This window comes from Apus apus, chromosome 6 (genome assembly GCF_020740795.1).
Source record: "Apus apus isolate bApuApu2 chromosome 6, bApuApu2.pri.cur, whole genome shotgun sequence".
Classification (NCBI taxonomy): domain Eukaryota; kingdom Metazoa; phylum Chordata; class Aves; order Apodiformes; family Apodidae; genus Apus; species Apus apus.
The window spans coordinates 27,336,606-27,358,685 of record NC_067287.1 but is presented as its reverse complement, the minus strand read 5'-3'; the positions used below and the strand labels follow the sequence as shown (position 1 = coordinate 27,358,685).

The 22,080-nt window shown below is 43.7% G+C and overlaps 1 protein-coding gene across 2 annotated transcripts in view; it reads left to right on the top strand.

The window, feature by feature from the left end:
- Positions 1-22,080, top strand: part of KLF7 (KLF transcription factor 7) — a 61,569-nt gene that overhangs the window by 26,769 nt on the left and 12,720 nt on the right. For both annotated transcript variants that reach the window (XM_051623888.1, XM_051623887.1), the window contains exons 2-3: positions 2,457-3,069; positions 19,351-19,474. In XM_051623888.1, coding sequence (XP_051479848.1) covers positions 2,457-3,069; positions 19,351-19,474 — 737 coding nt within the window. The remainder of the gene's footprint in view (positions 1-2,456; positions 3,070-19,350; positions 19,475-22,080) is intronic.

Genomic DNA, 22,080 nt, shown 5'->3' with positions numbered 1-22,080 from the left:
GGCTCAGCGTTGCTAGGCTCTTCCCCCCTGTTGACTTGGTGGAGAGGCTGAGGGGGTGGGAGGGAGGGCCTGCATTATATTGTTTCTTTGAGTGTTTTTTTTCCCCCTTCTATGGGGAGATAGGCTTGATCCTCTGGTTTTGGATTTCAGAGGCAGAAGGCAAGACATGACCAGCTGGTGTCTTGAAGCGGCACAGGTGCAATGGCTGCGGGAGGGGTGAGCCAGGAATAATTACAGGTTTCTGAAGCATCAGGGTCTGCCTGAAAAGAGCTCATCGAGAAACTGCTCTTTATGGAAAATTAATGGTGAAGCTGGAAAAAACTGTCAGGCCCACTATTGTTTTTGTGGGGTAGTGGTGCCTTAAGGGAGCAGCACCTCCTGCTTGCCCTCCCTCCACAGGCAGCTTTCTGATCCCACAGCAATTGACATTTCATGTCACTGTCATCATATTTAATGGCCTTGAGTCTCTGTCTTTTTTTGTTATTTTCACTTTCCACACCTAATTTGTGATTATGTTTGCTCTTTCCTTTGAAAGCCTTATATTTATTATCCCCCTAACCTGTTTCTGGCTTACTGTGTGAAAGCTAAGTGTGCCAGAAAGCCCGAATTACATGATGTGGGGAGTTCAAAAGCCCCGCCTCTCCTGGTGGTGGGGGTATTCCTGAAAGACTGTGGGGCATGCTGGAAAGCTGCTTCCCAGACCTGTTAGGATTAATCTGAGGAGAGACAAGATCCTCAGCTAGAGTTATTTCTCATGGTCCCAAAAATGCAGTCTAAAAAGGGAATGGAAGGCTTGCAAAAGGCAAGTACTAACTGATAAGTGTCCCAGATCCAGGCCTGTGTGCAGACACATCATACACGCTGTGTTGTGCCTCTGAGAATAACCTACATGGTACAGTATAGCACGTCTCACATATATTACAATTCTTTTGCTTTTTGTCCAAGTCAATCTCTACAGCTCTGGTCTATAATTAGCTATTATTTTAGAAAGAATCAAGAGATTAGTGTCTTGCAGATTCTGTTGTGAACTCTGAAAGTCATCCCACCACATTGTACCTGCAACCAGCAGTGCTGCTTCCTGGGTACGTTGAAAGTAATAATCTTGAGAAACCTGGAAGCTCCTAGAGAGCTGAGAGTGGGGCCTCTACACGCCTATTGATGGGACCTTTGTACCCAGAAGGCAGGAATCTCTGTCCTTCCTCTGGTCCTATTAAGCTTTTGTTTCTTGATCAGATGCTGGACTCTCCAGGTTTAGACATAGTTGGGTTGCCAGCTCCCATGGGCTAACATTTTTTGCCTAAAATCCCTTTCTTAATATCTTGGTAAATGTTCTCTAAGGAGTAGTTTTTAGAGATTCCTAAAAAGTGTTAGAATGTCTGTTTCTCCAAGTCCTGTAAAATCACAGTGGTGGTATTAAACCAGCTAGCCTTTCAGGCAGTGAGAAATGAAAAATAGCACTAATAAACTCCATTAAAAGCTCCTGAAACTACAGCAAATGGTTTCCTATAAACAATAAAGCTTTATATTGTTGGTTGTGGAGAACACGTGGCTGTGTGATGGAGCCAGGAGGCTGTATTTGGACTAGCTCAGGGCACCTCATAATAAGGTATGTTCAAATAGGAGTCTCACCCCATTCTCATGCTGGTGACCACTGCTGTGGAGATGCAGGAACACATTTTTATGTGTCAGCATTTTTTACTACAACTTCACCTACTTTTTTAAATAATTGGCTTAATCCTGGCTCAAACCAGGACAGGGGGGTGTCATGTGTTTGTGTGTAAGTCTGGTTTCCTGTACACAGGAAGCCCTGTTTGACCAGATGTACTAAAAACCCTCTAAAACTGACAGTAGACTCCTTTTTTCTGTCACACCTTTCTTTCTCTCAGGCCCTTTAAACAAGCTGTGGCATCACTGGAAGTTTTTCTCTGTCTTCTATCTTAAAATGCTGCTCTTCAGAATCATGCTGTTTTAGGAACAAATTGGGCCCCAGCCAGCTACACTGAGTTAAATCTGGAGGGAAAGTTAATGTTTGTGAAGGAAGAGGAAGCAGTTCTTTGGAGAGGTGACTTTTTGTTTGTACATGGTGAGGCAGTGGGGCTGTTAGGATAGTTTAATATGTAAGTTACTGTTGGCCAGATTATGCTTAAAGTTAGGAAAGGCCTGGTATCCATGGGACAACATGCAGACTTTCATGAAAACATAGTGGATGCTTTCTGGTTGTCCTATCTTCACTTCTACTGTAATATCTGCTACCATATGTGAATATTCCCACACTCTGTCTTGGAGCAATGCCAAACAAGTGCCAAATCCTTACGTTTCCCAAAATGTGCCCATTTTGCAAGAAAGTGCTGGTGTGCATGAGTGCTGTCTCTGAATGGCTCTGGACCAGGTGGGAGCCATGCTGAAATCTCTTAACAGTGGTTTCTCTCCCTCCCTTCTCCCTTCCCTTACTGCAGACATGCCTGGAGTTGGAGCGATACCTTCAGACGGAACCACGGAAGATGTCCGAGACCTTTGGTGAGGATCTGGACTGCTTCCTTCATGCCTCCTCAGGCCCGGATCCAGAGGACAGTATCCGACAACTGGACCCTGTCCTTTTACCAGTGGAGACAAGTACCTGTGACAAAAGCGCCAACATGGACATTATCCTCTCACGGGACAAGCTGCTGTCTGAGACATGCCTCAGCTTGCAGTCCACCAGCTCTTCCACAGAAGGCTACACAGCTGTCAACCAGGCCCAACTCAATGCAGTAACCTCATTAACACCCCCTTCCTCTCCAGAGCTCAGCCGCCACCTTGTAAAAACCTCACAAACTCTCTCAGCAGTGGATGGCACAGTGACACTGAAACTGGTGGCTAAGAAAACTTCACTCAGCTCCGTGAAAGAGGGTGTAGCAACAGCGACCACGGGGACAATAAAAAGTGGGCAAAGCGACAGTGAGCAAGGAGGTACAGGGGCAGAAGCATCCCCAGAAAACAAGAAGAGGGTTCATCGTTGTCAATTTAATGGGTGCCGAAAGGTTTATACAAAGAGCTCCCACTTAAAGGCTCACCAGAGGACTCATACAGGTACTTGTGTAGGATGACTCTCTCATCTTGTCCTTCCACCACCTAACCATAACCATCTCCTTTTATTCTCATTTAGAAAAGAAAAAAAAATATATCTTCTGAAAGTCCAAGCTTCTGTCTGTGAAACAGGGTAGTGGAAAAAATGTTGTAGGCCAGCAAAGGTACCCAGTATTCAATAGAACAGAGGAGGTCACCGTCTAGCATTGACCTCTTGGGGCTTCATATGTCTTACGGGGTTTGGTGCAGAGTAATTCTAGGATACCTAAGGCATGTAGATGTATCACTCATGTTAAAACTGTGGTGTGCCAGTTTGGGTTTTTGGCTCTCACTTCCCCAACGCTTTAAAAGTATTAATTCCAGTCAAGTTTTAATTGCTTCAAATAGAAAAAAGCATGGGTAGGTTTTTGTTGCCTTTTGAACAAGGAAAAAAGAAAAATGTGTTTTGTATCTGAGATACGCAGTTTAGGAATAATGTGTGCATGAGAGAGGATGTGTGTAGATGCAAACGTGTAGGTGTGCAGATGCACATACCCTTGAGATTGTCTGTTCTTGGCCTTCTGCAGTAGTGATAAAATACAGTGAGAACAATGACAGAATGACATGGAGTTTGAATGGAATAGAGTAGGTAGAGAGAGAATAGGATGTATGGAAAGATGTCAGGCTGTTTTCTTGGGTAGTATTTACTAATGTTGCATATAAGCTCCACTGTGTAAGCTTCTTGAATCATACAGAATTGGTTTAGGTTTGGCTCCTTAGGGTCCCCACTCTCCTGCCATTTGTTCCTAGTCCCCAGTAGCTTTTTGGCTGGTATTCATTGGCAGTAATGGCTGTGCAGTTTGTGCACATTGCTGCTTTGTTCTAAGCTTCACATGTGATGAGAGATGATAAATTCCCATTAGCACTGTCTTATCATGTGATTATTCTTGTTTCCAGAGGGACTGCTGTAATCAGTTTTCTCAATTTTACTGTGAAATGTGTGGTCTGTTACGATAACTGCACATTTAATTCACGATCTTATCATGCAGGCAGATTCCTAGAAGCAAGGTTGTTCTTGCAAGGTAGAAAACAACATGTTGGACCAGTGCAGTAAATCAAACAAATGTGTGGGTTGTTAAGAGAGATGCATCCATCAAATACTAGGCAGCCCTGTAAAAGTTACATGTTCTAAAGTATAAATCATATTAAGACATAAAAGGCATTGGTTTTGATCTTTTTATATGGGCTTTCTAGTGCTTTTACTGGGGACAGCTACCTTGCCAGGTGTGACCTCACTTGTGATCCAGTTATTTGATAGCCAGTGACAGTAGTGCAGTCATTTTAAAATCTACAGCAACATGGTCAGGAGGCTCCTCATAGTGGCAGCGCTGCTCTGAGGCTGGTCCTCAATGGGACTGTCCCAGAGGATGTCCCATCCAAGGCCTTCCAGCAGGTGACAGGGCTCCCATGAAGGCACAATTGAAGAGTGTGAGAGCCAGTGTCACAGTGGCCTTCTCTGTTCAGATGTGACCCCAGTGTTCCTCCTCCAGCTGGAAGTGATGAGTCTCACACAGCTCTTCCTGAAATTAGTCAGAGATGTGACGCAATTACTTAGAAAGGGTGAGCTTGTGGACTTTTTCTGGTTTTGTTATCCAGTAAGTGGAGAAGTAGACAAGTAGTCCTGAGGGAGCATTTGTAAAAACCACTAAAAACCACTACTCTTTGAACGCCTCAACCCTTTGGAGTCAAAATCTAGCAAGATTTTAAATGCTTATGAGCCCAGCCTCAGTTCTGGTTTAATTTTCCATCAAAGCCTTTACCCTCCGTAACATCAGCATGTGAAATCTTACATTTTCCAGTTAATACATGATGAGAAACATTTCTCACTGTCCCAGTGATACTTCTTAGACTGCTGCACATAGTGCCATTGACATGCAGGTATCTGCCCATCCACAGCAGTGCTCAACATGGTGAAAAGGCAAGTCCACCTTTGCTGGCAGATGGAGAAGACCTGTATCAGATGATGAGGCTGCAGCTGCTTGGGTGTAGTGCCCAGACCTTCCACTCCCAGCACCTCACCTCATGGGTTCAGGTACCCCTCTGATCTTGCCAGTTAAACCATCAGTGGTTTAATAAGCCCCAAAACCATTTACTAGTTTATGGGAGTGTTCCTTTTTCCATCCAGCAAGTCCTAGCAGGTAACATAGGTTGTGAGGAAAGCAGGAAGGCAAAAGACGAGGGAATACAAGGCTGGATAAGGAGCTCTTCAGTCTTTGCAGCCATATAACCACCTTGCATCCAACCATGTCCAAGCTATGCATAGCTGTGTAGAAATCTTAGTTTCATTTTACTATGAGGAGTGGATGCAGCCTTGTTGTTAAAATACACCTTTGATGCAGAACCTGGGAGCAGATAGACACCTGGTTCCCATTTTTTGTTGTGGAAAGTAGATTGTCTAAATAGCTTTGAACAGTTATATCTTGGGAACAATCTGAGTGAATCAAGGGGTGTGGTGTAATAGGCTTATCTAACTAGCTTATTTGAGTCCAAAGCAGAAAGTCATTCAGACCCCTTCATCCCACTTAAGTGCTCTGTTCCCTTAAAAATCACTAACCGTTGGATGCCTTAAATCAGAGCTGGTACAACCAAGACATTAAATCTGTTTACGCTGACCTCTGCAGTCGGGTTTCCCCACAGGGAGCTCCTACCTCCAGTGAAAGAGAGGGACAGAGGAATAGCTATGGAAATTTGGGACTGAATTATAGATGCCAAGGGTGCCTGCTTTCCCATGTAAGCCTTAGGGGCTAGGGACAAGAAGCCCTCTTTTCCATCAGTGCTTTGTTTTTTTCACGCCTTGAGCTGTGTGTGCTGTGGGTTGCAAATGCATCCAGCAGTGCCAATGGCTAGTAGCCACTTGGCTTAGTCAGTGGCTGAGCCAGAGGGTCTGAAATGATTATGAGATATTTTCCTTTGGCTGGTAATTCGTTAGTATGTCATGCAAGAGCAGTCTGCCAGTGCAGGATCTGTTTAAGAGTGTGAGTGCCCTGACAAAGAGTTCTCAGTGTGGGGTTCACAGGCAAGGGAGGCAGATGCATGGGCTGGTCACCCAACTTGCATGTGTGAAGTCTATTTGCTGGATCAAAGGGATTTACTGCAGTGCATGAAAACAAAAAAAACATGGGCTGGGGAGCTGGGGGATGGAAGGCGGCGGAAGGAGGTTGCATTCCTTTCGTTCATATGTAAGACTGACCAGACAGATGCTGGCTGGGGCTTCCTTGCTGGTGTGTGATGAGCCAGGCTGGGCTGCAGGCAATGCAGACTGACAGCAGCTTGCTAAATTGGAGATGATCTTCTCTTAGGGCTTTACTTTGCTGGAGAACCCAGAGACAGACCGCACCTTGCACTTGGTGCATCTCCTACATACTCTCCCGCGTCTCATCCGTAAGAGAACCAGGACAGCGCTGCAAGGCCCATCCATAGTTGAATTGGTTATGAAACCACCTTCTGGATGACCTTTGGAGAGCGGAAAAACAAGTCATCTGTGTGGGAGAGAATTTAATCAGGAAAAGAAAGGGAAAAACATTGTCTGGATGGAAAGGGAAACGAAAATATTTCACTTAATTCAAAGTAAGCCGGGGCATCTAAAGCAAAGGGCGTGTAAAGGAGCTAAGAGCGGTGGTGAAACTGACTGTCAGAGGGCAGCACAGAAGCCACCTGGGAGAAACAGCAGCTGGGAGAAGGTGAGCTGTAGATTTGGAAAGACCATGCTACTAATGTGAGGGTGAGGTAAAAACATCTAAAGGAGCCACCAGGACTGGCACAGTAATCCAACACTAGCACATTCTCTCACAGTTATTCATGGAGCAGACATCAGTGCAAACAATGACATTTTGTCTCTTGAGAGACAGAGACAGACATTTTCATCCAGCCTTCACACATGCATGGACATGAATTGCCAATGTAATGGAGAGTGGAAAGGGAAGGAATTTGAATGAGCCAAAACACATGTATAGTCATCAGTACTTCCTAAATTAGAAAACAGGATATTGCTGGCGAGTGTCTGGATGCAAGTAAGTCTAAGGGTGAGCTGGCCTGTGACCTATGGAAGATTAGTCATGGGACATGGCTGTGTCTCCCAGATCAAAGACCTCTGGAGGACATTTCTATCTCCTTACAGAACCATATCAGCCATCCTTGCAGTAATGTACAGGGGAGGTACGAAATGGTGTTGGTGCTTGCTGGCCAGAGATAAAGCATCACATATAAACTGACCAAGAAATCCATAAGATCGGGATAGTGATAAAACAACTACCCTTAGGAGGTTCTGCTGGGGTTTGCATTTTATGGGTAACTGAAGGTTTTGGGTTTTTTCTTTATCCATCTAAACCTAGGATACAACCAAACCTCAAGTCTGAGAAACAGCAGTTGGACACCTCACATTAAATTGGTAGGTTTCTAAAGCCTAAATGAGTGGGAGATACCTCTTTAAATGGATGTTATGCTTCTACATGCAATCTTTAGATAGTACTTATTTGAGTGGAGTTTGTTTCACGTTGTCAGGACATCTTATTTTAAATTATAGTTCTTTGATCCAAAGTGCTGGGTGAGACTAAGTAAAATAAACAAATCCACCCTGCAGGAAAACAAATTACTACATTTGCAAGAAAAAGATGGGAGACACAAGATTATTAGAGCATTAATGAACAGGAGGGGGTTTTGTGGTGGGATTTAAAACAACAGAGAAGAGCTTTCCCAAAGTGTTGGAGATAGAAGTGGCAACGTCCAGAATTTGGAAATGATTGGAGAAGACCAAATTGAGGCTGGATAATAGATAAAGAAGATTAATACAAAATAAAGGAATAATTGAGGAAATAAAGACTGTGTCAGTGATACTGCATGAATGGGAAGCTGCATTGCTGTATTGTTAGTGTGGTAGCACTCATGAACAGAAAGCCAGTGAAGAGAAAGAAAATGCCAATAGCCAAGCAAGATTTTTCATAATGACTTGGGGAAATGCATTTGGGAGAACAGTATTGGTAGCACAGGAGAAATGAAAGCCAAAGCCCAAGATTTTTTGTTGTACAGAGAGAGACCTGTGGCTTTGTAGCAAGTCCCCAGCTCTTTGTGCAGGGCTGCAGCCTGTCAAGAGGATAGTGAAAAAAATGTACTTACCGATAGCTAAAGGGCAAGCTTATGATGCAGATAGTGCAGGGTGGATTTCATTAATAAAATTGTCTCTTTTGTTTTGCTGCAGTTTTTGAGAAAGTGTATTTGCATCTTCAGAAAACCCTTGAAACTTAGTTGGTTACCACATAGCAAGCAGTGAATGGTGATGTGCTGCAACAGAAATGAATGAAAGACAAGGACATCAAGTGAGGACACTTTCAAAGCCTAGTGCAGCCATTTCAGAAAGAGGAGGACAAAATACTGCATGGCACCTGCTCTATCTGCAGGTCTCTTGAGAACGACCAAAACCTTTGTGTCACTGCAGAACCAAAATCTTTCCGTTGGTCAGCTTTGTATGTGATAAGAAGGCTTAAGAATTAGAATCCTTTAAAACATTGCAGGCCAGTTTGCAATCCCAGCAATCCCCATTTAGAGATAGGTGTCTGGCCTTCAAAACCCAGACTGAAAACTGAGGCTGTAAAAACTGAACACTGAAAAAACATTGTAGGCATGCTAGCTAAGCTAACAATGTCAAGCATGTGTTTTGAGATAAAAGCTGATCCCCACCTGAGTTCTGAAAGAAAGGTGTCCTCACTGTATGGCAGTGCACGTTTAGAGGCTTAGTGGGGATTTACTCCTTCCTTCTGTACATCTGGACTCTTACCACTGACAGAGAGAACTTAATAGATTAGTTGGACAATTCTGTGATGTCGTTCTAGTTTTTTATGATGACCATAAGCTATCATTACTGCAGTAGAAGCTTATATCAGTTCTCGGAAATGAATGTTATAAAAACACAGGCATGCACACCTTCATGTACTTTTGTTCAATATGTAATTCCATGGAACTGTATTATGGTTAATTTTGCATTAACTTCCATTTGGACATAATCTTGTTGGTTACCTGTAAATTTGCAAAGCTTTTCCTTCTTCAGAGTGAAATTTTCCACACTTGGTCTTTTTCCAGTGTGGTTACTGTTTGTTATTTTAGAAGTTGGAGGAAAAATACTTGTTTTTTAGGAGAATGTGGCTTGTGTGTTGGGGAGGGGCAGGGAGAAAAGCACTGTCCTCAGTGTAACAAGTTCAGCTAAAAACTTGGCTTGTGCAGTGGAAAATAGTCTGAGTAGAAGACTTCTATCTGTGAATGTCTGGGTAAAAATTTATTTAAGTGGACTAAGTTATGATCTGTTGTAAGCTGACTTTAATGTGTGGTACATGTGATACAATTTTATCATTAATTTTTTGCAAACACCATAGAATCCCAAAGATGATTCTTTTCCTGGCCTTTGTTTGGCTTTGAATGTGTGTTAGGAATTTGTTTCATACAGAAAAATCTCTTTATTTTTTAAAAATTTTCTCCCTGAGGATGCAGAGTCACTCAGCAATGACATTTTATAGTACATTTGTGTCCTCTAGTTTACATTCATCTGGCAGCATGAATGACCGGAGTTGTTTCCAGCTGGATGCTTGTACCTCCCTTAGAGCTAGGGACAGTTTATCATTAGTGCCTCTTCCAAAATCCAGATGAGGAAACTTCCTAGCTGATAAAATTAATTCTCTTTACTCCCAGCCTTGTACTTTTGAGACCAGACTGCTTGGTTCACCAAGGTTTGCCCAGCAGTGGTGCCAAGATCTTTATTGAAACCTATTCAGCTTGAAGCAGCAAGGAGCTCCTTCAACCACCAGGCACAGCCTATCACCTCCAGCCCCAGGACAGGGAGAAAGCACCAGTGAAGGACAGGATCTCCCTCAGAAACAGTGTAGGTAGCCCTGCCCTAACACCAGGGCAGCCTTCATTGGGAGAACTCACCAGTGTATTTTTTAAGCCCAAGCACACAATTTCCCTTCCGCCTCCACACGCAAATCAAACCCAGTATCTGAATGAATGAATGAATGAATGAATGAATGAATGAATGAAAGTGTCTCGGGTCTTCTTCCATTTTTCTTTTTTTTTGTTGACAAAACTGGGAAACAGAAGGGAATGTATGTTACTTCCCCCCTTTGTGTTTTATTCCTGTGCTGTTTCTGCCAGTCTGCATAATTTTTTTTGTTCATCTTTCTCTCATTTTTCAGTGGCAGAAGTGAGAAAATGAAGTGACACGTAAATGGTGAAAAACATCAGCACTGTAATAGTTTGAATTAACAAAAACATACAGCAAAACCATGTAAGATGTTAGCATTTGGAAAAGGGGGTGTCGATTCCTCTTAATTTTTTTCATTGGCTCTAGTCCCAGCTACATGTGTCTTATATTTTGCCTGGAATTTCTCAGAAACTCTTGGCCTGAAGTGCAGGTGTCCAAAGAGCACATCTATGATACACTGCTTCGGATTATGTAAATATGCACCATGTCCATAAAGGGCTGACTTCATTGTTCATCTTCTGGGATAACTTACAAAAAAACAAAGGGAAAAAGTGTATTTCAGGGTCCTGGAAAAATCTGACCCAGTGAACTGCCTTTTTTACTTTTCCTTTTTCATCTGTTCCTTCTCCCACTGCTACTTTGCCTTGCATCTTTGAGCTTGCAGAGCTCCACTGAATCTGAAACTAAAAGCCCTTATTAGAGGAGATTTTTTTTAAAGTTCTCGCTGCTCCTCTGGGGACCAAAGTAATGGCAGCTTGAAGCAGGAAGAATGTGTAATTAGGGCAAACAGCGCTGCCTTGCATGATGGGGAGAAGCAGGAGGAGAGGAGGGAAGTGCACAACAGCCCTGCATGTGCCGCTGTTACTAGGAGACCCCGGCAAGAAATGCATGAGATGCAGGGTGTTAAGGGGCCTGGGTACCGGCCTGGCCTGCTGCACAGCTGCTTCTGCCCTCCGTTGCCAGGCAACTCCATCCTTATTTATTTCTTTTATTTCCTTTTTTAAAATTTATTTTCTCCTCCCCCCACACTTATTCTGGAGGCTTTAATTGGGCGGTGTTGCTGCCGGTGCTGCCTGGACCTGCTGCTCGGGGCGTCCCTGGGGCCTGTGCTGGGGGAGGATCTGCCGGCAATTAATGGGCCCGAAGTGCAGGTTGTGCGCCCGGGCGGGCATCTGTCCCCCAGCCCTGCCCCAGCAGCCAGGAGCTTCCTTCTGAGGGGAGCTGTGGAGAAGGGATTTGGAAGGGAAGCAGCATTTGGAAGGCTTTATCACTCTTGATGGGAGCCAGGGAGATAGCGTGGCTTTCCTCCCCACCTTCAGCGCTCGGCGTGTTTGGCAATGGGCATTCATTAAATGCATCCTCTGGAGTAGAAAATGGAAAAATTCCATTTCTTTGAATGTTGCTTTATGCTTTGCTTTTCTCTGCTTTTCAGCTAGGCAAGTGGGCTTTGTGGATATATGTTAGGTACTTGTGTGTATGTAAGACATAATGCTGAAAAAAATTAATTTATTTCCATGTCCTCAGTGGCTACAGGCTGAAGACTGCTGCTGGTTCAGTAGACAAGCTTTGGCAAGGCCCTTAGGAACTAATCCAGAGCTTTGAAGTTTGTACAAAGTCTGATTGGACATTGGCTCTGGTTTTTAACCTCTTTTCCCCCACCTCTAATACAGGCATGATCAGAGCCATCTCTCTATAAGGGCGCTGCTGACCTTTTTGGATGAAAGGAGCTGTACATTGTTCATGGAAATGTACTTCTTTTACACTTGATCATCCCTGTCCATCTAAAAATAGGTACAACTGTCTCACATTGTGTATTTCACAATTCTGTCACATTCCTCTTCTGCCCCATACTATCTGCTGCCAGCTTTTCTCCCATGCTTTGTCACCCTTTCAAAGGCCTTTCTATCTTTCCAGCAGGTGGCAAAACTGCATAAAATGCCTTTTTTTTTTTTTTTTTTTTTCTCTTTTTGAGTAGAAAGCACTGGTGAGGCACTTAAGGACTGACCACTGTCCCCCCCTTGCATTCCTTTTTAATAATAAAAATAATAATGAGGCTTTCTATTCTCCAACAAAAATCAATTAGGAGTATATTGAAGAATGAAAGGTTTAGAAAAGTATCTGAAATTGATTTTTGTAATTAGTTTTACTGGTTGATGGGTTGCATGCACATATGCTTAGATGTCAGCATTGATCTCCAGAGGATGTGTGTATTAAATAGTCTGCTCTTCCTTTTTGCTAAAGAAATTGACTTATTAATCTTAAAAAGAGAGTGATGTCGTTGTGTGCTGAACCGCAGCTGCTCACTAGTGTTTCTGTAACCTCACCAGCAGAGCAGCTGCCTGAGCCATGTGATGGTAACTTGCTGAATCTAGTGTGAAAGTGGGAATATTTCACAAGCAGCAGGTAGTGGACTCTTCTGTGTCTCATATTTGATGAAGGGTGTGGATGTAATGAGCGAGGACAGGCATGGGTGTTAGAGACCTGTCTGGTTAGATTTACTTTTTTCAGAAGTCCTAAAACTGAATGTCCTTCTGCAACATGCTTCTATTAAATATCATGCAGCTCTTTTCCATAGGAAGAGTGGACTGACCAGTAACATTTTCTGCTGTGCCATGTGCTGTGTGCTGATGTTCAGCTAATTAGAAGAATTATGGCTTGGCCTCATTGGTATGCCATGTATGTAGCTTGTAAAGTTCTCAGGGACCCTTGGAGATGCAGAGTGCTACATAAATACTGTTAATATGAAGTTCCACATTAGGCATCCCATTGTGCTGTGGCAGACTTCGAGATAAACTGCAAAGCAAATATGGATGCCCTGCATGGTGCTTCTCTGCAAGGCTGCCTGGGGGCTGCTTCTCACCAAAACCCACACTGGCTTCTGGCAGCTCTGTCTGCACTGACCTCCCCCTGGGCCTTGGGTCATCCCACAGCGGTGCTGCTGCTCCCTGCAATGGCTCGGGCTCCCATCACCAGTGCAAGAACAGCAGCTTCCTGAATGGTTTTTCAGAAAGGATGGCAAGTAAAGGTGTTGAAACACTCTCATAACACGCCAGTGGCGCTACTTGGTTCTTCACACACTCCTTTGCATGATTTGGGCCCCCGGAGCTTCCTTTTAGGAGAAATCCAGGCAAGAAATCTTGCATTTAATTCCTTTTTTCAGTTTGTTTGGTTCTCCAGGAACACCAGTCTTGGGAGCAAATGTAGCTAAAGCTGTCTTTCAGTGCATATTTTTAGACAGTGAGGCTTTTAGAACTAGTTTCATTTTGAATAATTTTTAAATCATTAATTAGAAAAAGGACGGAATTTCTTGTTTTTCTTTCACAAAACTTTTTTTTTTTTTTAAATCCTGAAATTATATACAAATCATTCATGGTGGATTAAAAACACATGGTGATTTTTAAGGGGGTATTTCTGTCATTTACTTAAAGGCATTTTTGCATGGTAGTTTTGTATAGTTACGTAACACAATATTAAGGAGCTCTTAAAACATAGTACAACAAATGTCTTATTTGAATGGCCTTCAAAATGTGCATACAGACAAGATTTGTTTTTTTCCCCTCAGTTTCTTTAAGCATTTTTGGCTTAATTGCTCATACTGACAAAAAGAGTCCCATGACTGTACCATGTTTTAGCACAGAGAGATACCGGTAAGGATTTTGACTCTGATTCTCCTCTGAAGTTCACTGCAGTACTGGAGGCTATTAGATTGCTTTACTAAGTGCACTGCAATAAACATATGTTTGTGATGTGGTATTCAAGGTGGGGTGCAGGGGAGGAATAAGGAAATAGATAGGGATGGATAATAACATCTTTGTTTACTTTTAATTCTATAAAAACACCGGGTGAAACTAAAGCCTTCATGTTTTTTTTCCAATTACTTTGATGAAACCAGCATTTCACCCCACAGCATTACCAACTCTGTGATGTTATTGTGCACATCCCAAAATCTGAAGGGTTTTCTTCATAAAGTCCCTGCTCAGAAATCCAGGGAATAGAAAGAAAACTCCTTTATCTGTATTTCTTAATAGATGTTTCTAGCCTGCAGAGCGAAGTGAAGTTTAAAATCATGGCCTCAGGTTATCTACAAAGCAGAAGGCACATGGTCTCTAAATATTATTTTTTTCTTCTTTAAAATCTCATTATTTCTATGGCAGACTGGACTTGTGACCCTTGGGAGTGGCTATAAATAATGGAGATCCAAGATGCATAGCATGCTCAGCATCCATTGTGTGCTGTAGTTTTGTGATCATGCCGGTGTCCTCATCTGATCTTAGTTACATACCTCTCTGTCTTATAACCTGATGTTTCTACTAATCACTTGCCATTGAAACAGCCGCTGTGAAGTGTCTGTAGCAAATGTTGCCTTATTCCTTGTACAAAAGAAATATCCCTGGGACATAGGGATGCCTGGAGGATGTAGGTGGCAAGGACAGAGGGATTTTGAGAAGAAACATCCTCACTGCTGTGTTCTGTGAAGGAATATTTATTGCAAAGGCTTATATAGGGTTTACAGTTTGAGTATGTGTTGGAGGGAAAACTGGATGTTCTCTGTTTTGTGCCTGGAAAGCAAAGATAACAGCTGCCTGCAGCTGAGCTGCTTGCCTAGCACTCTGTACTGTCAAAGGAGAGAATTTCACCTGTGATTTCAGTCTGACTGTGGTCTCATGTGTCACAACCCACACATACACCTTTGCCTCTCTGTTAATGTGAAAAAGAGCCATAGGTGGCTATTTCAGATGGTAGCTTTTGATTCCTAAATTTCCATGAGAAGAAACTCACAAAGACTGCCCAAGGCTGGAAAACAGAGGGAGAAGTTCTAAGGACCAGTGTGGTATCTCTGTCACACAACCAGCCCAGGTCTATCAATCATGTTTTGCTGGGAACCTGGTGTGTGTTTGCTACAGTGGTGTTGCTGGGATTGTGTGCTTGGCTCAGATTTTCAAGTGATGTATTTTTGGCTTTCAAGAAGAAACTATACCAATAATTTGTTTATTGTTCTAACAAGATGCCTAATATTTAGAGTCTTGCATTTGTCTTAGTCACCAAAGGAATAGTGACTGATTTCAGGGCTGCCGAAGTCTGATGGATTTTTGTTATGACTCATAAATTTTATTTTCACTATTGCATGTTTCCCATAAATCTGTAAATATCTTTGTTACCAGATTGCACCAGGCTGGATGACATAAAGAGAATGGAGGGCCAGACTGTACTGAAGTGTGCTTTGGAAGTACTTTTAGAAGAAGAGCTAGGCTATATGAAGTGCCACAAAGAGAAGAGGAACAGCGAGCCTATTCCTCAAGCATCTTAGTCTCTGGGTATGAAAATAGGCTCCAGACAGATGGAAATATTAAAATGGGCTACGGACTGCAGGACAGAGCCACAGTGAAGATCACAAACATATGCAGCCAAAATGGACTGAAACTCTAAAGGACATCTGTAGGGCTAATAGCATTTCTGTACCACTTACTTTTCTAATTATAAGGTCCTTCTAGATCAGTAGGTTTCAGCACAGCACTCTGTGCACTTGCAGGCACAGGCAGGCTGCTTCTCAGGGATCCTCAACAGGCAACTAAGGATGTGTCTGTGTGAGTGTTTTCTGGTGATCGAGTGTCCCCTTTTGAGGTGAATCTTTTGGTTACCCCTGTTCACTGTACTTTCGTTCTGCGTGGCTGGAGCACAAACATGGTTTTGGATGGCCTGTCCCAGGAGGTGCTCTGCCAGTCCACAGCTGCCATGCTTCACCTACAGACAGGTTCAGGCCACAGGACCTGATTTTCCATAAGCAGATGGTACATTGTTTTAACACTAGTGCTTATCTCAAAAAATTGCATAACTCACTGCTCAAACAGGTGTGTGCATTGCTGGCTGGCTGCACTTCCCAGGTGTGTTTGTGGACGTGTGAAAGCTGAACCAGCTCCACGGTGTGGAGCACATTCTGAACTGAAGCAGCTGAGTATTTAACAGGTGTATATCTGAGCTTCTTTTCAGATGAGCGTTGGCTCCTCCATTGAGTGCATTTGTATAGATGTGGATTTATGGATTTGTTTAAGCACTGCATAGATCCTTGTGTTGAATAAATGTGACTTAGGGAGTAGAGCCTCCTTCCTGGGAGTGGCTCACAGGCATGAGTCCTAAGTGTGGTTATTAATTTTGAGGAATTATAGCCTGAAAAAAAGTCAGTGTGGCACAGCTCTGCGATATTCCTATTTTTAATTGGATTTTGAAGCTCGTAATTAATTTATTAAAAAAGGGGAGATCCTCACCCTGTAGAAGCGAGTGGGAGTTTTGCCATTGCCTTTAGCAGAGGAGGATTTCACCATCAATCCTTTTATTCTCTCTAATCCTCTGCAACAACAGAAGAGCAGCCTGGCTCAGGGAAAGGATCCTTACCATTTCTTCTCCCTGCCATTGCCAGTAGTGAGGTAGGAGAACCTTCCCCCTTTCTCCATTCCTGTGCTTCCTACATATGTGCACCTTGGCAAGATATGCTTTCATTTCATGTTCGGTTAAGGCGAAAGCAGCCATTAAAGAAGCAGTTTGTTCTTACTCTTCACATGCAGAGATACAGAGGTCTTTCTCCTCCTTCCCTCTCATGTTTTTGAGTAGCTGCAGGAGGGCAGGAAATCTAACCTCTTTGAGGTCTCTGGGTCAAGGAGCCATCTGACATGGCTTTAAAAGGTCACTGTGCTCCTTTGCATTTATCTTGTGCTACATGGAGCACTGTATGCCAGCATGCTGTCTGGAGCACAAAGAGGTACTGTCCGACATTCTGTGCAACAGGGCTTGGGTTACAGAGGAAAAGCATCTGAAAACAAAACTCAGCTCCAGGCTGTGCGAGGCCAGACCAGGAACACTTGAGAGAGGAACACCTGCAACAAGTAACAGAGATATGTGGCATCCCATGGATTTACCAGCAATGGTGCTTGACATTTCTGTCTCTGTTAACCTACATATAGCACTGTACCTTTTCAAAGCCCTTGGCAAATGTTAACAAGCCAAACTGCTTCAGTCCTAATAGCTCTTGTTTCACAGAAAGCCCAGGTTGTTTTTCCTGCGCCACTCTGCTCTGTAGGCAACTGTATCCTGCAAACTGGCTGTACCTGCCAGATTTGGCTGAGCAGAGATCTTCTGTATTTTGCAGTGTGTGTAGCAAACGTGCTGCAAGGCAGTTTGTCTGCCTGGCTGTCTCCATTCTAAGGTAGGCACTAGAGAGCGTCAGAGAACCGAGGAAGCTGAATTGTCATCAAGACTTGTTTACTGACAGCTTTTTAAAAATAACGCTGTTCACACTGTTCACACAAAACTGGTGCACCGTAATACACAGACTTGATCAGGGCTGGAAAAATCACTTTTCTCTGAGAAAGGGAGAGCAGATGCATGTATGAGAGAGAGTATGCCAGGTAGGATGTCAAGGGCTGATGTGGGGAAGCCCTGCAACTGCAGCTTTAGTCTCTGGGGCCAGCACTGGTGACAGTGTTTGAATGACAGTTGAGTAACCAGCCCAGAAACAAGACACTAGCACTTGGCTCACTAAAAGGAAGTTTCTTGCCTTTTCCCCCCCTGCCCCTGAAGAAATCCTATTAAAATAAAAAAAGAACAAAAGGCAAGTCTGCAGAGATGACCTTTCAGGCACAATCTGAGTGGGGTGGTGTTTTTTTTTACTCAGTCCATTGTCCAATTGGGCATTTTCCCATGGCAGACAGGCACACAACAGAGACTTCCAGGCTGGCCTTTCTGCATTCAGGGACTGAGAGACAAATGGATATTTTGGCGAAGTCTTGCCTGCTGCTGATCCCTCTTCATTGCTTCACCCCAGTGAATCCTTTAATTGAGTCAAAGAAACTTCTTAGCAGCCTGTAAATTGGCTCAACTCGTTAGCATCTCTCTTTTTTTCTTTTAAAATGTATTTTGATGCCATTTTCTTGCCCTGTCCACTTTTTTCTTTTTGGCCCCTCCAGTTTGTCACCTTGAAATACATAGGTCTCCCATAATCAGATGTCACTCCTTTACTTGCTGAATAGACATGTTAAATATAGAAATCTGTATCTTTGCACTGTGTGCTGTCGGTGCACCACCAAGTCATTGTTTCACATGACTAACGTAGAGGGATCAAACAGACTGCAACTTCAATTTAGTCAGTGGTGGGGTTTTTAAGATCACCTTCTTAGCAATGTTAAGAAAAAATAAGTATAACCCTTTGTTTATAATTTCCAGCTTGGAAGCTTGGTAGTGAAAGTGATATTTTGTCTGCAGTTTATCTTTACTCTTTCTTGCATCCATTCAGTGCAGACTGCATGGGGAATAGTGACATGGAGTTTGTATAGGAGGAGATGCACTGGAACATTTTTGGGGAGATGATAAATTTACATGCACATGAATACGTGTGCATTGAATAACAAAAGGAGAGGCCTGAGGCCTTGGAATTCTTCATCAGAAGGTGTTAATGACTCCACAGATGCTACACCATGGTGGACTTTGATCAGCAGAGACCGGTTTGCATTAGAAGATAGGTAGATAGATGTGAAGACAGCAGACCAAAACCTGTCCTGTCTTAGCACTGCAGTGTTTCACTGCCTTCAAGCACTACAGTTAATATTTTGAGGCAGAATAACAGCTGATAAAGGTGTCATGCAAAAAGCCTGAAGGACCAGCTGATGTGAAGAAGAAGACATTTCTTCTTTGGCATTCACTATCCTGACACATAATTTCTTGAACCAAGGAACAGTTTTTGTTGTCAGAAGTAACTAAAAAAAATGAAGTCCTAGGGTCAGCAGGCATGAAACCTTGAGGGGAAGAGTTATGAGTCTGGCCATGTGAGGGGTAAGTGGCAGTGGGAGTAAAGCTTGCCATGCAGTGGGGGCAGTCACTCTGGAGGGGTGTACACCTGCAGCTTACTCGGGTGTTAGTACAGCCACTCACAGGTACCACACTAATTCATCTGGCAAGGGTAAAGTGAGCTGAAAAGCTGACTGAAACAGACTCCAGCCACACAGCAGGACAGGGATTTGGGGTTGTTCTGAGGGATTCTTTGAAGAGTTTGGTTTTATTAGAAATGGGAAACAAGGTTGTGCAAGAATTTTAGCAGCAGCAAAATATAGGCTGAATCCATCCTCAGTACCATGTATTATAAGCCCCAAGTTGTTTGTATCCCACTCTGTCCATGAATTGTGTGATGAGCTAACTTGCCTGAGCGGGACGGAGGTGAGGTGGGAGGACTTGCAAGTTGAGTGCTCAGTAATCCTGCTGCCACACTGACTGTTCTCTCCTCCCCTCTGCAGGTGAGAAGCCTTACAAGTGCTCGTGGGAAGGATGCGAGTGGCGTTTCGCACGGAGTGACGAGCTCACGAGGCATTACAGAAAGCACACGGGTGCAAAGCCCTTTAAATGCAACCATTGTGACAGGTAATGCAGCCTTCTAATGCAGTGTTAGAGCAACATGTGGACTTTGTGAGTGGCATGGAGCTGCCATCTTCCTGAGACAAGAGACCTGGCTCCCAGCAGAGGGGCCCCTTCTGGTCTCCTGTCCCACTGGCTTGATTCCCAAGCCAAGAGGTGACCCTCCACCCTGTCCCTGTCCTCTTTGCTTCTGTGGTCAGATGGGTTGACAGAGAGGGAGTACTTCCTAAGCAGCCTAAGCTGTTTCCATCCCACAGCACAGAGGAAGTTGTGGGACCGGGTGTAAGTCTGACTAAAACCTGCCTGTGTCTGTTGTGGGCACAGGATTCAGTCCATAGGGCAGCTCTTGTTAATACTCCTACAGCACAGAAGACATCCAGGGGGTCCTTAACTGCTTCAGTGAGGGACCTCTCAAAAAAGCATCTCCACAGCTTTCTGTCTCCTGGTCCTATGAGCCTGGTGCCCTCACAAAGGCAGAGCTCCCTCTGTTAGCTCTGCTTCAAGAACCACCATGAGCACTGCTGCTGGCTGCCCCCATGTTGGCAGGGTGGGCCTCAGAAATACATGCCTGTACAACAGGGGCTATGGGGAGTGTGTGGGGCTGTTGTGCCACAAGTGCCCCAAATCTATAGGAAGCCTGAAGGAAAAAAACCCCACAATTTCTGTACAAATGTTATCTTCTCTTAACTGCTGAGTCCAGGGCTTCATGCTTCTTTAGGTGTAACAGGAGAGAGTCAATAAAATAAAGCAAAAGGCATAATTTTCAAAAGCACTTGAATGATTTAGGCACGTCTTACAATTCAAGTTCATGGGACTATTTTGCCTAGGATCACTAACTAGCACAGTCCTGCTAGTTCGTGCATCTATTCCTACAGTTTTAAATCTCACCTTTGACATTTCCTTGATGTGGGAAATGCTGTGCACCTTCACTCTGTGTGGGCCCAGATTTAAAAGCCTGACAGGTGCCCTGAGCCAGGGTTCCTTAAGAGCCTGTCATGCAGCAGCCCTCCTCTAGGCACTCAGAAGTGAAGGGCCAATTTTGCCTAGTGAGCTGAGCACCCAGCAGCTCCCAGTGAGAGCCATGGTTGCAGCCACTCACTGATGATTCCTTTTTGCAATCCTTGCTGCTTTAGCTGCTTGAATGAATGATGAGCTCACCTGAAAAATCTGGTCATCCTTGCTTGGTGCTGAGCATTTTTTAAAGGCGGGTTCCTTGAATTTAGAAACAAAACCAAAAAGAACCCTCCTCCCCATCCCCAATCCCAATTTATAAGAAATTAGGGTGGATCAAAAGCAATTACCCCTTTAATGACTCTTGACAGCACTGACAGGATTGAACAATGCGCACTTTTCCCCCTTGCCCCCCCTCATCTGGAGATTGGCAGTGCCCTGGGTGAAACCTGGATCCACTATTGAGTAATCAAATAATGTGCTTGCATCTGAACATGTTATCCAGCTAATCCTATTTATGTATATTTTTTAAAAGAGGCTTAAGGAAATTACCCATCTTTTTAATGCAGCACTAAGGTTCTCTGCTCTGATAAGGAAGCGTTTTGTAATACAATAAAGGCTCTAGGCAGCCTCTGGGTACACCAGACCAGCAGAGAACATGCGTGGAGAGAGGATGTGTGGGACATAAACAAGGGACTCCGTCCTTTTATGGGAAGGAAATTTGATCATTTTCACATCCTGCCTTTCCAAGAGCTTCATCTCCTTAAGTGCTCTTCTCCCCTTGTCTCCCCTCTTCCCGTCTCCCTCCTCCCACAGAGGGCTTCCTCTTGGATTATCTTTTGTTTTATCCCTGGATTATCTTTTGTTTGGGCAAAATGAGGGACAGGATAAGAAAAATAGGGACCTCTGCAGTTTTGTTTTTGTATAAGCATCTCTGTGAAGGAGAACAGCTATGTTCTCTGTTTTAAATGTAAGGCATTGCCATTCTCTTTTCTTTCCTCTGAAGAACAAACTAACCATCCTAGCCTCACAAACACAAATGCAAACACACATATAGACAAAGCCCCAGGGCTTCTGTGTCAGGACAGACAACATGTTTAGCAGAGATGTAAATAAATATAGTCAGTATTTTCAACTCCTCAGTCTCTTACAGCTCTTTGTTGAGTATTCATTCTTCTCCCTCTATATATTATCCCTTCCTACCTAGGTTTTTTCTTCGGCAGCCAACCAAGTCACTGCAGTCAAGAGATGTATTCCTGCAATCATCTCGTGCATTTTCTGCTTTTCAGCTGAATCTGTAGATGAAGGAAAAACATTAATAAGTTAGGAGTGCTGCGGATTGTGCAGTGTAAAAATCCATGCACATTCCATCCGTATGAGGTGGTAGGAGACATATTTGTCTTTACTCTCCCAGTAAGTTGTTGCAAGCTCATAGAGTGAAAGTGCTTGTTCTTCTTTTGGCCCGCTCTGCCATACCACTACTTTTCCTTCTTATTCACAGATCTTTTTACTACCACCTATTTCAGATGTCACCTCAAGCAAGCACTGAAACGTGCCTAGATCTGTCCTTAGCTATTTAGGCAGACTTCTCATGTTGAAGATGCTCCTTCTTGAGCCAGGATTCCCAGCTGGAGAACAGTTTCTCCATATTTGAACTGCCA